This window comes from Falco cherrug, chromosome 11, assembly GCF_023634085.1.
Source record: "Falco cherrug isolate bFalChe1 chromosome 11, bFalChe1.pri, whole genome shotgun sequence".
Classification (NCBI taxonomy): Eukaryota; Metazoa; Chordata; class Aves; order Falconiformes; family Falconidae; genus Falco; species Falco cherrug.
In genome coordinates this window covers 19,108,087-19,123,742 of record NC_073707.1, presented here as the reverse complement: position 1 = coordinate 19,123,742, position 15,656 = coordinate 19,108,087, and the positions used below count along the sequence as shown (strand labels likewise).

The window sequence follows — 15,656 nt, the reverse complement described above, 5'->3', positions numbered from 1 at the left end:
GCAATTACAGTACAGTTGAGATTTTTTTGGCACTGGCTTGTTTACTCCTTTCAGTAAATTGATGCCTCTTACCTTGAAGAATGGGAGGTAGACTAATTCTACCTTTGTTTCCTAATGTGTGCTGTCGGCTGAGCCCAGAGTAGCCTCACTACCAGCACCTGTGCTATTAAAGATGGGTTTGTTCAGTGTCTAAGAAATGTTAACATTCCATTTTGTTCAGACCTGTTAGTCAGAATGGCCTGGAGTATTCTGGAGATGCTAGGATGCTCTGCATCAAAGCATTGAATAGAAAGAGGTAGGCAGCTTGGCAGTTTGGAAGTGTAACATTAAAATGTTTTATTTTTCACTGGTGCTTCAACATAGCGATTTTAAGAAACTGAAATTCTTAATTGACTTAAGTCAAGTTAAAGACAACTTTAAAAACAGATGAATCTCCAGAGTGCCCTTATGGGCTTCAGCTATCCACAGTGTCTGTTTTAAAAAAAGGTTTATGTGAGACACAAACTAAAAATATTGTTTACTTAGTGTGAGTAAACTGGGGAATGTGTAGTTGTGACACAGTATTTTAGAACTATGTTATTTATAATGTATCATTTGAACTGTTACATTTTGGTTTTAGAAGAGGTCTCTAATTGCAATATTTCATTTCATCCAGCTCTTTTTCCTTATTGCCTTAATGCTTATTTTTTTTTCCCCTCCCTCTATGAAGCTTATTCTCAGCCAGTGGATAACCATATCACTCCATCTGCCTATTTGGGACAGTCCCTGCCCCCAGCATCACCAGGGCGATATTCACCAATTCCCAAGGGAATGCTTGGAGATGATGAGATTACCAGGTAATGAATAAAAAAAGCTGCATGTCAAAGTAGTTAACCAGGGAAGCAGTAGGAGGCATTTGTGGGCAAAATACTGTTGAATACTGTGGTTTATTTCAAGAAATAAACGTTACTTTCTTAACACTTGTAAGCATTGTTGTAAGGAGAAAACTAGATCTATTTGTGTGTGTGTGTAGTGTGTGTATACACACACATGCACTCGTGCACATGATATATCAGTCCAGGAGTAGCATTACAATCAGAATGCCCTGCTAAGAGCTCCATGAGTTGACTGAGCTTTTTATAGGATGTAGTATGAGCAGACAAAAAAATTATGTCTTATTTTAAAGCCAACGATGTTTTTTCTCCCCCAACCCCCACCCAGACAAGGGTTTGTTTTGATGGATTTGTGAATCCAGAAAGGCTAGAAAGATTTTTATCCTTTCCCATTAACAGAGCTTTCATTCCTTCACAGATTCAGTAGATTGCATTAATCCTTTGTTCATCATTGCTGATAAAGGGAAACTTCTAGTTTTGTTACCTTCTGTTCTGCAAGTATAAGGGTGTTATACTGCATTTTCAGTATGTTGTTGCTGAATTGTGTCACACCGTCAGCTGATACAGATAATGTCACTCAGTTTCTGAGGGAGGGTCTACCCAGGATTGAAATTTAAGTGGTGTAAATTGGAGAATGAATTTTAGTGAATTGCAAGGTAGGATATGTTTTTCTTGTTATTTTTAACTTATGGTTAGTTAGACATACAAGCCAAAGCGATTCTGTCCTGCTGATAGCATTGCTGAACTTCTGGTTTTACAGCTTTCCTTTAAAATTACTGTAAAAGGAAGTTTTTAGGTTTCTTCTGAAATGCGAAGGCTATTCAGAGAAGTCTTGATATGATACTCTTTATATTACCTTCCATCTTCCACTCCATCTCAAAAAGAGGTTTAGAAATTTTGAGTAGTATTGTAAGAGACTGCATATTTATGTTCTCTAACTGCAGCATTTTTGTTAATATATTAGTGTGATCCAGAGCAATATATGTAGGTGTTCACAATGTAATGTATTTGTAATAAAACAGTACTCTGAAAAAAATGAATATATTAGTTGATAAGGAGTGACATTTAAGAATTTGACACTAAGTTGATTTAAGAATTGGTGCAAATAATGTGTGATTTCTAAAGAATGGACCAGATGATACTTTTTGTTTTGGAAAAAATACAGCTTCTTGGTTTGTTCTGTAAATTAATAATTAATGTCTCCAAATACTTAAGAATGTCCATTAATTGTTCTTTAGTGCTCTCTAGTGATTTTTCAAATGCAGTGCACAGTTGCTTTGCTTTATTAGAAATGTCTGTTTCTGAAATAATTTATGATTTTCTCATATTGGGTCAATTAGCCGGTTAGTAGAGTTTTGGAAGGAGTGTTTCTGCGTTAGAAGTTGATTTGCCTTATTTTAACTGGATCAGTGTTTCTTCTTTCCTCTCTTCATTCAAGTCAGGAGGGGATCCTATAAAAAGAATGTAACAACTTGGTTCAGATTTAACTTTTTAAGTTGCAGTTGCTGCAAATAAATTGCAAATGTATTTGGGAGTGTCATAAATTCTGATTATTTTTTAAAAATGTTATGCATACTGCTTGAATTATTCTTTGCTCTATTTATTGCTTGAGCAATTGGAGTGAAGTTAAAGCCGTGAGGACGTATTTTTTTCATTACTGGTGCTTCCATTAGTATTTGTTCTTTAAGTTTCAGAAAGGGAAAATAGTATTTTGTTGCTTGCTATTACTATTAGAATAAGACTGTGAGCTATATTGAGACTCTTGAACAATATAGGAAGTGTTAAATAATGACATTTAGTGCTGAATTGGATTGTAGCATAATAGGAATTTAGAGTATATATATGGCTATGGAGTGGTCAGTTCACCTAACAACAGGGAGGGCGATTTTGTGTTGCATCTAGAAGCAGAATTGAAAGCATACAAATAATAGAAGCTATTATTTGGAAGTCTAAGCTTTGTAGGGGGAGGGTTGGAGTGGGGAGTGTGTGTTGGAACACATATCATTGTTGCTTTGAAGAATGTCTAACTTCTAATACCTAAATTTTCAACAGTACTTCTCTCGGAAAATTTAGCTTTTCTAGTTGTTTATTTTACTTAGATCTAATGACCAAGATTTTGTATTCCTCTCTTTCATTCAGAGAGCCTAGAAAGGTCGTCCTGCATCGAGGATCTACAGGGCTTGGTTTCAACATTGTTGGAGGAGAAGATGGAGAAGGAATTTTCATCTCTTTCATCCTTGCAGGAGGGCCCGCTGACCTGAGTGGAGAGCTTAGGAAAGGAGATCGTATTATTTCTGTAGGATTCCTTCTTCTATTTAAACAGCAGCAAAAGTTTTCCCCTCCCTGGATATTAATGCCAGTTAATGATTTAAATGCAATGAGTATCATTTTAACTGAGCTAAATTTGAGACAATGGAACAGATGCCAATATTCTTCCAAAGTATCTTGGGGAACTTTAGTTTGCCTCAGTTTCTCATCTGTAACCTGATTAAAATGGCGCTTTCTCGGAGATACTCAGTGACAATATTCAGTGAAGACATTAACTTAGTCTGGTAGCTGGGGCGTGTGTATGTCTAAATTGAAAGAATGCAGGTGTCAGAAATGAGATGAGGAGGAGACACTTGGCAGTAGTGTCTGAAATTGGTTACTTCCTGGAGTAACTGCTAAACTTCACATCAGTCTTAAGTAGATCCATCTCATACCTCTCTAAGGGCTTTTTCTGTGTTAGTACTAAGGTCATAAGGATTTTGTGCATTTCTTTGTGAAATGCCTTAATTTATGGAAAATAATGTCTTTGGACAATTACAATGTAATTTGATAGTTATTGAAGAGGATTTTTTTTCCTGTTTAAATTTTGGCTCTGCTGTTACTAAAATCCTGATACTGAAGTGCATCTTTAGTTTGAACTGTGAAAAATGCTTTTGGTCTAAAATGTGACACATACATTCTCTGCTTCCATTTTTTTCTAACACTGTTTTAAAATGTGCTGCATTGAAAACAAGGCCAGACCCACAGAGGGTGTAGTCTGTCCCTAGATGTTAAACATAATGGTCTGCAAGCATGCTTTGGCTAAGGAGATCCCTGAAGCCTTGTTGTAGAAAGGTGAGGTGAACCATCACACAAAGTAACATTCTCTGTGTCTCCTTAAAAAGAAAGAAGGTAGTCTCAAACAAGGATAAAATTGACCTGGCAAATACAAGTTCATGAAGTGATGCACTATGATGATTACAGTATTTCTTAAGAGGGGTGTATGTGAAAGAGGATTTATTGTCTTGAAATTCAGTAAGGATCAGTAACCTTTGTATTAACTAGCTTGTGCGTTTTTCCCATTTCCAATATTACGTCATGGAAACTAGTTTGTGTCCACTTATTTTTTTTTTTTTTTTTTATGTTCTGTGGTGATAAACACAAACATTTATTTTGATAAAGAGCTTTGTTGTATTTCTCGTAGGTAAATGGAGTAGATCTAAAAGCAGCAACCCATGAACAGGCAGCAGCAGCCCTCAAGAATGCAGGCCAAGCAGTAACTATTGTAGCTCAGTACCGTCCAGAAGGTAAGGGTTGCCTCACATGTTGAAGTTCACTTGTACAATTTGAAACTCGGAGAAATACAATATCCAATGTCCCCCCACCCCACACCTAACCCCTCTTTTGAGGAGAGGAGAAACAAATAAAGCAATAGATGTTGACACATAACCTTTTAGCATAATTTCAAGTGACCAGATAGGAATATGTGTAAGCATTGGTGCCATGGCTTGGTATGTTTTTCGCTGTGATCATGTTCAGAATTTTGATTTCTTCAGTAAATATTAACTCTGCCATAACACGAAAATTAAGCTGGTAAATCCAGAACTTAGTAGAAATACCACATTATTACTTTTGTATTTCACAGTTGTCTTTACTCTTTAATATGATTGTTTTCTTTTTCTTAGTGGTAGGAGGGTAAAAGACTAATCCGTTCTCTGTTATGATGATTCAGATGAACTAAAGAGACTATCAGGTTTTCATTCCTCTGTTTCATACTGAGCTGGTATTTCTGTTTATCCAGCAATTTCTTTTGGTCCAGATTAGACTGCAGCTGATGCTGATTAACCATCCTTGTGTGTTCTGCAGAAACCAAGTAATAGTATATCATCACAACACACATATTTGTCCTCTTGTATTTCTACAGCATGTTTGAAATGCCTTTGTTTAAAAAATTCAGTAGTCTGAAATTATATGCTTACCTTGAATCTGTAAACCCATGTATTATTGTTTATCTATATAATAAGGCATTTTTGATGTTTTATGGTGAACTGTGGTGATCAATGGCTTTGTCCAATTTTAGTAAATTGGATGGCCCATCACTAAATCTTCCTTGCAGTGACTTGTCTGCTTAAATCTTTCCTTTAACAGTACTGGCAAGGGGTAAGTGTAGGTGTTTTTTCAGGACTGGACATCGAGCAGGACTGCTTCCTTCATCTCAAATTGTTAGGTGACTGATGGTAGCACACTTTTCAGTCTTTATTTCTGCTCTTCTATCATGTTTCTTTTATCCTGTCTTCCCCAAGTCTTTGAAACATTAGCTTTCACATTCGCTTCCCTGTACCCCTGCATCAACATCCTCTATCTCCACTGACCCAGGAACTCTTGTCAGTAATAAATAAAACTGATTTGTTTGTGTCTGGTTCATGGTCAAATCCCTGCAGCCAGCCCATGCTGTCAATGTCTGTATTGTGGTGAGGGGGTGTGCATCCTGCTCACATTGAATGTGTAGATTGCTCTGTTCTGGGATTTGTTTTCTAGCAGTGCTCACTCTGAGACTTCCTTTTAGAAAGAAGAGTAAGGTCAGCATTGTTTCTGGAATATTTGCTTTGGCTTTGTGTCAGAGTTGTCAAATATTTCTGTTGATACATATTTGACCTATTCTCTGCTTTGGGTCAAATTGTTACACCTTTTTGATCCTTGCATAGGGATCCCTCACCTTAGTGAGAAACAAAACTTGTGCTTTTATTTGCCCATGAGTTGTCCTTTGTGGCATCTGGCCACTTTTTTTTGTTCAAGAGGGTATTCTTGGTCACTGTTTCTTCTGCCAGGAAGATACGTTGGGATGTGGCTCCTAGTAGCAGAACAAATGTTTCTCTGGTAGATTATATCCAGGACAAAGAAGTATTTTTTTTCCTTTTTTTTTATTCCCCCCCCCCCCCTCCTTGTCCTTGCCAAAAAATGTATCCAAACTTCACACAAAAGCAGCAGGTTTTCAGTCTTCTCTTTCTGGGATTCAGGCTTTAAAAAGAAAGGAATCCCTTCACGTTCTGAAAGCCAGAATTCTTTTTCTTTTAGATTAAGAGAAAGCTTTTTGGATGTTTCCTGCTCTTTTTGCATTGGAAGTAACAGCTTTCTTCATTACCACTTGTCCAAGTAGATAACTTACTTACTTGAAACATGTATTGAGGTGCTTGGCTGACTGATGGGTTTTTGTGTCATTGCAGAGATTTGCCCAGAGCAACATATGCTGCCTTTTAGAAATTTCTCAGTGACTGTCGCCTGTAGACTTCAAACCTAGAGCTGTACTCATTCCTTTGTGATTACTGAAGCATTCAGCACTAGACTGTAGTTGAGCTGTGCTGAGAATGCAGTTCTCAAAGAATTATAGGGTCCATTTGAGAGGATGCATGTGGGAGATGTTACTTGAATTATCCTACATTACAGGCAGACATCTGACAAGTTAATGAAAGAACACTTTTAAGATGTTTGGCCTTCCTGACTTTATGAAATAGCACTTAAAATATCTATTTGGAGTGAAGATGCTGAAAGCTTGTTAGGGCTTACTCTACCCTTTTGAAGTATGCCATGAAGGGAAAGTGTAACTAGGAGATTGAGATCCGTTGTAGTTTGGAGGCAAAGGATGAATTGACACGTGGCCAACCTACCTCAGAGAGCTTTAGTTACTAATGTCTTGACTTTGTTTGACATCTCTGCTTGCATTTTTCTTACTCCTTGTAAAAAGGGGTTGAATGGAACTCCAGCTTCTTTCAGATCTGGTGTGGGAGGTAAGTTGTATCAGAAACTCACTGTTTACATGTTAGAGATTAGTAAAAAAAATATTCCCTTAAAGGTCACTGTTTGTTTATTATCATAGGAAGGCAGTCTGAGATTTGACTTTCCAAATAGAAAATATCATCCATGTGATTGAGTGTGCTTGATAAAAGTGCGTATGTTCTTTGGTTCTCTTCATATTTCCTAAATTGTAGCTGCAGATAGTCTTCTTTTCCCCTCATTTCATTTAATTTGGGAATTTTTTATATAGATACATATATATGTATTTATCTCCACTTTTTGTTTATGCCATTCAAATAAAAGGCTAACGATTATTAAAATTAAGAGTTCATAAAATCATTGTTCATCATTGGTATGTCTCATGTCTTTGTGAAGGTGAAGAGCATCAGTTGTAACTGCTCGTATTGCATGTGTATTTTATTTATATTTATAAATCCAGCAGGATTTTGTAAAGATGTTGACAGCTAGGACAGATCAAGGAGATTTTAGACATCCATCAGGGTTCATTATAACCGCGTAAATAGATTCAGTATGATAGGAGTATTTGGAAGACACTTGGGACCAGCTCACTTCACTCTCTGTAATTGTATATGACAGTTTGTATGTTCATAGATTTGGTGGGCAATGCTAATTTATATTTTAAATCCTACCACATTAGCTGTATCAGAAATTCCTCATTTGTCTGTCTTCTCAGATTTGGGAAAAGAGGATTTTTGCAAGAAGTTCTCTCATAGAAAAGTCTGAGCAGGCTGTGGAAACATTAATCTTTGGAAATATCCTATCATGGAAAGGGTTGGATTTTCCATATCTGTCTCTTCAATATCTGTCCCTTCAAATCTATGGTTTATCAAACACTAGTTAGTGGACTTGGGGTAGGCTAATGTGTTTGAATGATACTGCTTATATTATAGCCAGGCTCAAATTACGTAATTGCTGACTTCCCTCCCCGCTTAAATTTCCAAAATATTCCTTCGTTATAGAATCAGGTGAAAACAGATATAGTGTCATTCTTAAAAATATCTTCTGGGCATTCATTTATTTTCCAGCAGTGTTCAGTAAATTTGAGAGATTACTCTAAAAAAATTTCTTATTATACTGAATCAACTTTCAGCAACTTACCAGCGCTCTTTGGGATAGCTAAAAGCCAGATAGGGTCTGCAGAGGTATTCTCCTGTTCATAAAAGTGACTGGTACATCAGGCACCACTTCTGTAGTGTACTACTGTAGCCAATTGACTTACTCCTCATAGATTCCATGCTTTATCTTGCAACTTATCTAGGAGCTACTTTTGTAATCTATTGAGTCACCTATTGGGTTGTACTTCTACATACTTTTGTGGTACATACACGCACACGTGTGTACACGATCTCCCTAGTTGCAGAGATCAGTGGCTTTGAACCTGCTGGGGCTGGATGCTGCAGCGGAGGGGTCCATGGTGGGAGAAGAGCAGAAGTTTGGGAAATGGGAATTACCCTGTAGAAGTGTGGTGGGGAAGTCGGTATATTGTTCTCATTTTCCTCTTCATTTGGAAGCTTCTCCTATTCCCCCACTTGTACTACAGATTTCTATCTCCTTGCAAGACATCACTGATTAATAAAAAGGGCTTTTGCTTTACTGTGAGTTCCGCTGGAAATGAAGTACCATGACCTGCAGCAGTTTCAAAGAAAGTAATGTTGCTGTAGTACACAAAAGCGTTCTGATAAGCTGTTTTCATTTGTAGAGGTTTCTGAGCCATTTAATTTTCCTGTTGCTCCCTGATTCTGCAGACACCTCAGTACTACACTGCCATTTCCCTTCTTGAGGTTTCTTACAGATGTAAGGTGGCAAGGAAAAATTGAGATACTGGCGTGGAAGAATGAGTTGAAGCTCTAGGCAGTCTTGATATATGTGTATCTCCTGGGAGCGGGGATTCAGAGATGGTCAGAATTATGATCATGTTATGTAGCAGGGATAGAGGAACATGAGACTCTCAGTGCTTGAAGGGAATGTAGTGATGAAAGGAACAGCAGGTGGGAAGTGTAGGACTGTCCAGAGGTGTACAGCCCTTGGTGGGCTCTCCCCTCATTTCACATTGACATTTCCATTGTTATGTCCAGTCAAATTAAAATTTTAAATTTATAATTTTCTTATGTGTTTTGAGGCTGACAATAATAATGTTACCTCAAAATCCACAATTTCTGGAAGATAAGATTTTGCCATGCTGAAAAGGTATGAGGTGCCAGTAGGCTACTATAACTGTATTAGAGCTTAAATGCATGTAAGTGTTTAAAAATAAGAAAAATAGCCGAGGAAATACATTTAAAATATGAAAATATATTGGGTTGAAATTGGATAGAAAATAATTTTGTGTAATAGAAGTTTTTTTCCTAGTTATCTACTAGATCAGAACTGTGCAATTAAGCATGTGTATAACGTTAACCACAGCTTCATATGCATTATCTGTGAAGCCTGCTCATGGAAGCAGGCAAAGTGTATTGGCATCAGCAGTCATTCACTGGTCACCTGAGCCTTCCCCCAAAACAGGGGCAAAATTCAGATAAGCCTGTTGTGACAGAAAAGGGTAGAAGCGCTTTGTTTCCCAAGGATCCACCTAATACACAAAAAAATACAATTATAATTTTAACTAATACAGGATTCCTTTTTTTTATGAGTTACCAGCTGCCTGTTATTTAGAATCTAGAATTTACATTGGTCTTCTCTTTGTAATTCTGCTGATCAAGTCCATCTCTATATACCCAGTTCTTTTCTGAAGGAGTAGTAAGATGGTTAAGTGATCAGATTAGCTTTGTGTTCTTAGGTGATTGGGTGGATCAGTGTAAGATTAGGAGAAGGTGGAGCCAAAACCTCAAGAGAAGATTTCAAGGTATTTTTTTGTAAAACCCCTGCTTCGGACTAATAATGTTCTTGTAGATAGCTAACACACATTTTTCTTTTAGCTTTATTAAAGGAAATAAGGAATCTGTCTTGCAAAATGTGTTCAAGATTTATAGTTCAATCAAAACTTCTCATAATTTGTTAGCCAGATGTTTAGGTGGATTTTTGTGGGTGGTTTTTTTTGTTTTGAAGGAATGTATTCGTCTACTGAAAATAAGATCCAAGTATGACAACTTGTATTTTTTAATCTCTCTTGTCTTTAAAACATTTAATGAGTCAGAGAAAAAAAAGAGAAGGGGAGAGGTTTTTTAGAGCTCAAGTTTTCCATGCCCAGTATTTGGCCAATTTTTCTGTTTGTGACGCTTCGTGTATACGCTGTTTTCTAGTGGAATTCAAAATAGAATAACTAAGCTCTGGGAAATGGTAGCACTCTCATGTATATAAACTAAGATTATTTTCTGAGCATTTGTCTTCAAATGTATTTTAAATCTTCTATTTGTTAAAGTCCAGCTGGGGTAACACAAAGCCAATAATCCTTTGCAAAACTTAGTTTTCAGTATTTATTTTGTATCAAAAGGATGAGCTTCCCTTGTTTTCTAGCTGAGAACATTGATTGTTTTAACCAAACATTGTTTAAAAGATCAGTACATCCCAATTTCATAAAATAAAAATATTTGACAAAATAATTCAAAAAAGGGAAGTTTATCCTGTTTTGGGGTATGTGGTCTCTAGTCTTCCAGACTTTTATTCCTGCTTGTTTTGTACCTGGTTCTACTAATTTGCAAGTAAACCAGATTAGCCAATTAAAGTACCTTGAAAATCAGACCCATTAAGATTAGAAGGAGGGTTCTGCTATATATAGTCCTGATAGATACTATAAGGCGGCTTACACATGTTTTAATCCTTTAAAACCTTACTCCTGCTCTTTAATAAATAAAATTGTTTGTCTGTCTTTAAGAGCAGTTCAGCCTTTTACAAGTTGTGTGTGCATGGTAAACCTTCCACATTTTTGGTGAATTCACTTCAGCATTGACTGGACCTAGTCTCTTTCTAAGTTTTGCAGGCTCTGAGGGAGATGTTCTTAACTAAATACAAATGCAATTTTCCTAATCTGTTTTGAAATTCCATGGCCTAGTCTTTCAAGTGATTAATGAGGTACAAGCTCATTACACATTAGAGTGCATGAACGCCACCAATAGCATGTGGAATGCATCAAGTCTCTCTCAGGTCATCTGGATATAAAATGACAAGCATTGAAGCAAAGTAATAGCTCTTAAAAAATGATTTATGTTTTTGTTGTGGTCCATCCATTTTATAGGTAATCTCTTTGCTAGTGTTTTTTGAGTGGTTGTGTTAACATGCTACTATAATCCACCAACTGAAATTTATGTTGCAGTCTGTAACAAGAAAAGATGTGCAGAACATGAATAGTACCTATGAATTTATAAAATACCAATTTAGATAATCAAGGGATGGTAGTAGTACCTGACTAGAACTCATACATATGGCTTCAGTTATCTACATGCTGTAGCAGTCCTGCCTCACAAGCTTAGAATTGAAAACAAATGGAAGGTCAATACAAGATCAATGTGATGGTGGTCATCCTACCAGGCTTTGTTTCTCTGTTTGGAGGCATCATGAAGAGGAAAAATGAGTATTCTGAGAGTGGAGAAAAGATTACGAAACAGTATTTATATAAAATTGTCAGCACAAGAGTCCAGCTGTGACAGATCCAATGGGCCCTGCAAAAGGAGGGCTTTTTCTAGACAGATGGGAAGAGGCAAGCAAGGGGCATACTGTTTTTAATTACAGTGAACTTTTTCAGCTCTTTGTGTGTTCAGTATATGTAAGAATCTCTGCCTTTCAGTGCTGTGCTGCCATCTGTTCCCTGAACACACATCCATGCTTCTTCGAGTTGCTTTTCCTTTTGTGCTGTTTGATGAATTTTCCATCCCTTGTCTTCCATTCTTTTGCCCCATTTACATCTGGAACCTGTGTTCCAGACCAGATTAATTTTCCTTGTGGCCTCTTTTTCTCTTCCTCTGCCTGTGTAGACTCTTCACTATATATCTGTGTGTCTCACTATCCTCTTGTTCTGCACCAGATATGCAGTCCAGGAGAATTTCACTGGTCAGACCCTTTCTCTAAAGTTTTGATTTCTGTTAAAGTAAATGTTGATATGGGAAACATTACTGGAGCACCTCTTCTATGAAAACAGGATGAGAGAGTTGAGGTGATTCAGCCTGGAGAAGGCTCCAGGAAACATCATAGCAGCCTTCTAGTACCTAAAGGGAGCCTACAGGAAAGCTGGAGAAGGACTTTGTACAAGGGCGTGTAGTGATAGGACAAATGGTAATGGCTTTAAGCTGAAAGAGGATAGATTTAGATTCGATTTTAGGATGAAATTCTTTACTGTGAGGGTGATGAGGCACTGGAACAAGTTGCCAATGGAAGTTGTGGGTGCCCTATCCCTGGCAGTGTTCAAGGCCAGGCTGGATGGGGCTTTGATCAGCCTGGTGTAGTGACAGGTGTCCCTGCCCATGGCAGGGAGGTTGGAACCAGATGATCTTTAAGGTCCTTTCCAACCTGAACCTTTCTATGATTCCATTATTACAGTTTTCTAGGTAATATCACTTTAGGAGCTTGGGAGCAGAAGAATCTTCCAGGATTTCCTAATCTCCCTGCTCCCCCCCGTTTTTTGTTTGTTGCTGTGCAATACATGCAGACATGAAATAGAGCAGATTTAGTCTAGTTTTGCACCATCTGCTTATCCAGTATAATTTTAAACTTTAAAATTGAGCCCAGATGTATCTATCCAATGTTCTTAACAACTGATTATGTAAACCTGAGTAGGCTTTAGGTTCCTTTTTCTTTGGTGAAGGTGGGATACTGTTGGATAAATGCCATGGATTGAAGCAGCAGATGCTTGCACTTCCTCAAGCTCTATGTTACGATAGCAGGCACTGCTCCTCCTTGCCCCTAAACTTATTGCAAACTTTGAGAAAATTCTAGCCAAGAAGAGATACTGTTATTCTTATGTTCTTATTTTATTGCATTTCATGTTAGTCCCACAGCCTATTACCCTTTATTTGATGTATAGCATCAGCAGCTTTCCTAAAATTCAGAGCATTAGAAGATATCCTAAGTGTCATTCACTGCTGTTGCATAAACATCAGGTTTCGGATCCTGGTGAAATTCTTACCTGAAAGGATTGGAGGTTTGGATTGTGTGTGGTTGGTTTTTTTGTGTGGTCTTTTTTTTTTTTTTTTTTTAAATTTCATTGGAGGGTGTTTCTTGTGCCACCATAGTTCTTAATAAAATGCTGTTTCAGAATGTGTGTTGTGATGGCTGTAGAAACTAAGCATATCTGTAGGTGGAGTTCCTACGAACAAACTACTCTGTTTGAGTTAGTCAGTTTTGCTTTTTCATTCAATAGCATATGTCCTTTCTGTCTGCTTACCCTGATCATGTAAGATCAGAGATCAATCATATTCCTTCTCAGCAGAGCTCTTAATTTCCTCTTAACCAAGAAAGCAGCGTTTCCTATTTTATCTTGTTCACTGTGCCTGTTTCAGCTCCAAATTTCTGGAATGTTGAAGTGGCGGCAGTGTTGCATTGTATGGCTTTGTCACATTTACGTGGAAGTTTATTGTGCTGTTCATTATGATTTAGTGGAAAAATGTGATCAATTTTGTCATACGCTATATGTGTAATATTATGCATAACCCATAAGAAAGAATGGAATTGTAAGGGAAATTGTTCGCTAACATTTTGGAGAATCTAGTGATAAGCTGCATGAAATCTGTAGTTTAAACATACAATGGTATTCTTTAAGCATTGAAAATACTGGAGCATAGGAGAGTACTTGAAGGGAAGGTATCCCTCTGTGCTTGCATAGGTCTCATCCCTAACTACGTGCTTTCTAATCAGTGAGACGCAAGTTCCTGCTTTTGGTTTTATCTAGTACTTCTGCTTTCATGTTATTTTAGCTAAGAGGTTTTGTACAAAATCATCTCTCTCTGGTACATTCATTATATGAAGTCTTTTGTTAGTGTAAATATGATGCTACTTCTCTGTAGTTTGCTGCTTTTTTAATTGCATTTAAAAAGTAGTAAGGTATTATTGCAGGGATTGATTAAAAACATAGGGGTGTGTAGGTAGTTTTCTTGTTTCTGTAATAAAATGGAATTGCATTTTGTATGGATCACATGTGATACGCATGCACCTCAAATTTGAGTCGCTGGTCTTGCTACCAGCTGTTGGCTATTGATGTTCCCCTTTCATAGAGCATGTAAGGTGGAGCAGCTGTGGGCAGTTTTTGGACTGCTATCCTGCAGCTACTTTTCTACATTTCCTGAACTATCAGGTGACATTTGGTGGTGTTCAGTTTAATAAGAGATTGAAAGCGTTAAAGACAGTTGATGTCCAGCTCTTCTTAATCACACAGATAGAAATATACGACCTCTCCTAGACAAGTTAGCAGAGCTCATATTTTGCTTTATGATGCCAAAGTTGAACCAAGCCTACTTAGTCAGTAAGGGGATGCGTGCTGATCCTTTGGGTACCAAACTGGTACTGCTTTTCTGATGCTGTCTAGAGTCCTGCTGTTGTCTTGCTTTCCGTCTCCAGCCTTAGTTTCAGTACCACTGAACTCTTAATACTAAGCTTTCTTTTTTAGAAACCAAAATCCTGTCTACTTTTCAGCTCTAAGCCCGATGATTTTGACATTTCTATGCATCCTGTTCCTCCCAAAACCTTCTGTAAGAGGAATATAACTCAAATTTTTAGCTTGCTCTACATCAGGAGCTTCCATCTGATTCCATCTGCACAGAGTGTTTAAGCTTTCCCTAAATATGACATTTCTTGGCACCCTTCTTTTTGAGCATAGAGCCTTCTCAGTCCTAGCCCATTAGTTTCCTTTTTTGCTTTATTGGTATAGCAGGAGCTTCTGTGTAGGAATTACTCTCTCTCTTACTCCTGCAGATGTCCTTGTCACTCAGTCAGCACTTACTTTATAGGAGTTTCAATGAGAAAAACTAAATTACTCCAGGACACTGCAAGACCAGCAACCTGAAGATAATACACAAGATAAAGTAGAGTTAAGCAATAGTAAGGAATAGCCTCCCCTGTTAACTCTCTTACATACTACATGATACGTAGAAGGAAATCTGGTTCTTCGAACAGATAACACATGAGGCTTTCTTAACAGAAATTTGTAGTTTTTTCCAGTAGCTCTTGCAAAGAGCTGCAGATATTTTCAGTATTGAGCAGGCTGTAGCACAAGAAAATGTTTCAGTTACCTGGTCTTTTCCATGCTTACTTTGCTTTCACACAGGGAGCATTAAAAACCCCAATACTCTTATGTCAGAAATCTCAGCTACCATTTGTGTAGTATGTTTGGAGTTTAGAGCTTTAATCTTCCAAACACCCAAGAAACAGGTGAGAGGCTTAAAGATAATTTTTCAGGTATAAATGAATAAAATGAGGTGAATTACCAAAGGCCATGCAGTGCAGCAGTGGCACAGCAGCAGCAGACTGTTCTTTTTCTGCATCTGGGCCCTTCCCATAAGGTATAGTACTTTCTAAAAAGTGTAATTTTCTCACATTCCTCTTAAGTTACCTTCCTGTCATCTTAAATTCTTTTGCTGTTAGTGATAGCATCGGTAGGGGTGGAAATAATGTTTCTGTTGTCAAATCAGCTCATCAGTCTGATTTAGTGCTGGTAAATTATTTAATCTTTATTTGTAAGAAGGCACTCAATGCTGTTTTTTAAAAACTACAAACTACTAGCATTTGGTTTTAAAGGACAAAAGTCAGGGTTATTTAAGAGACTGGTCATGTTGTAATAATCTGGATAGGGTTAATTATAGT

At 37.4% G+C, this 15,656-nt stretch overlaps 1 protein-coding gene across 18 annotated transcripts in view; it reads left to right on the top strand.

Moving 5' to 3' along the window:
- The window catches only part of DLG1 (discs large MAGUK scaffold protein 1), a 163,247-nt gene that overhangs the window by 114,694 nt on the left and 32,897 nt on the right, over positions 1-15,656 (top strand). For all 18 annotated transcript variants that reach the window (XM_055723794.1, XM_055723790.1, XM_055723796.1 and 15 more), the window contains 3 exons: positions 710-836; positions 3,012-3,168; positions 4,324-4,426. In XM_055723794.1, coding sequence (XP_055579769.1) covers positions 710-836; positions 3,012-3,168; positions 4,324-4,426 — 387 coding nt within the window. The remainder of the gene's footprint in view (positions 1-709; positions 837-3,011; positions 3,169-4,323; positions 4,427-15,656) is intronic.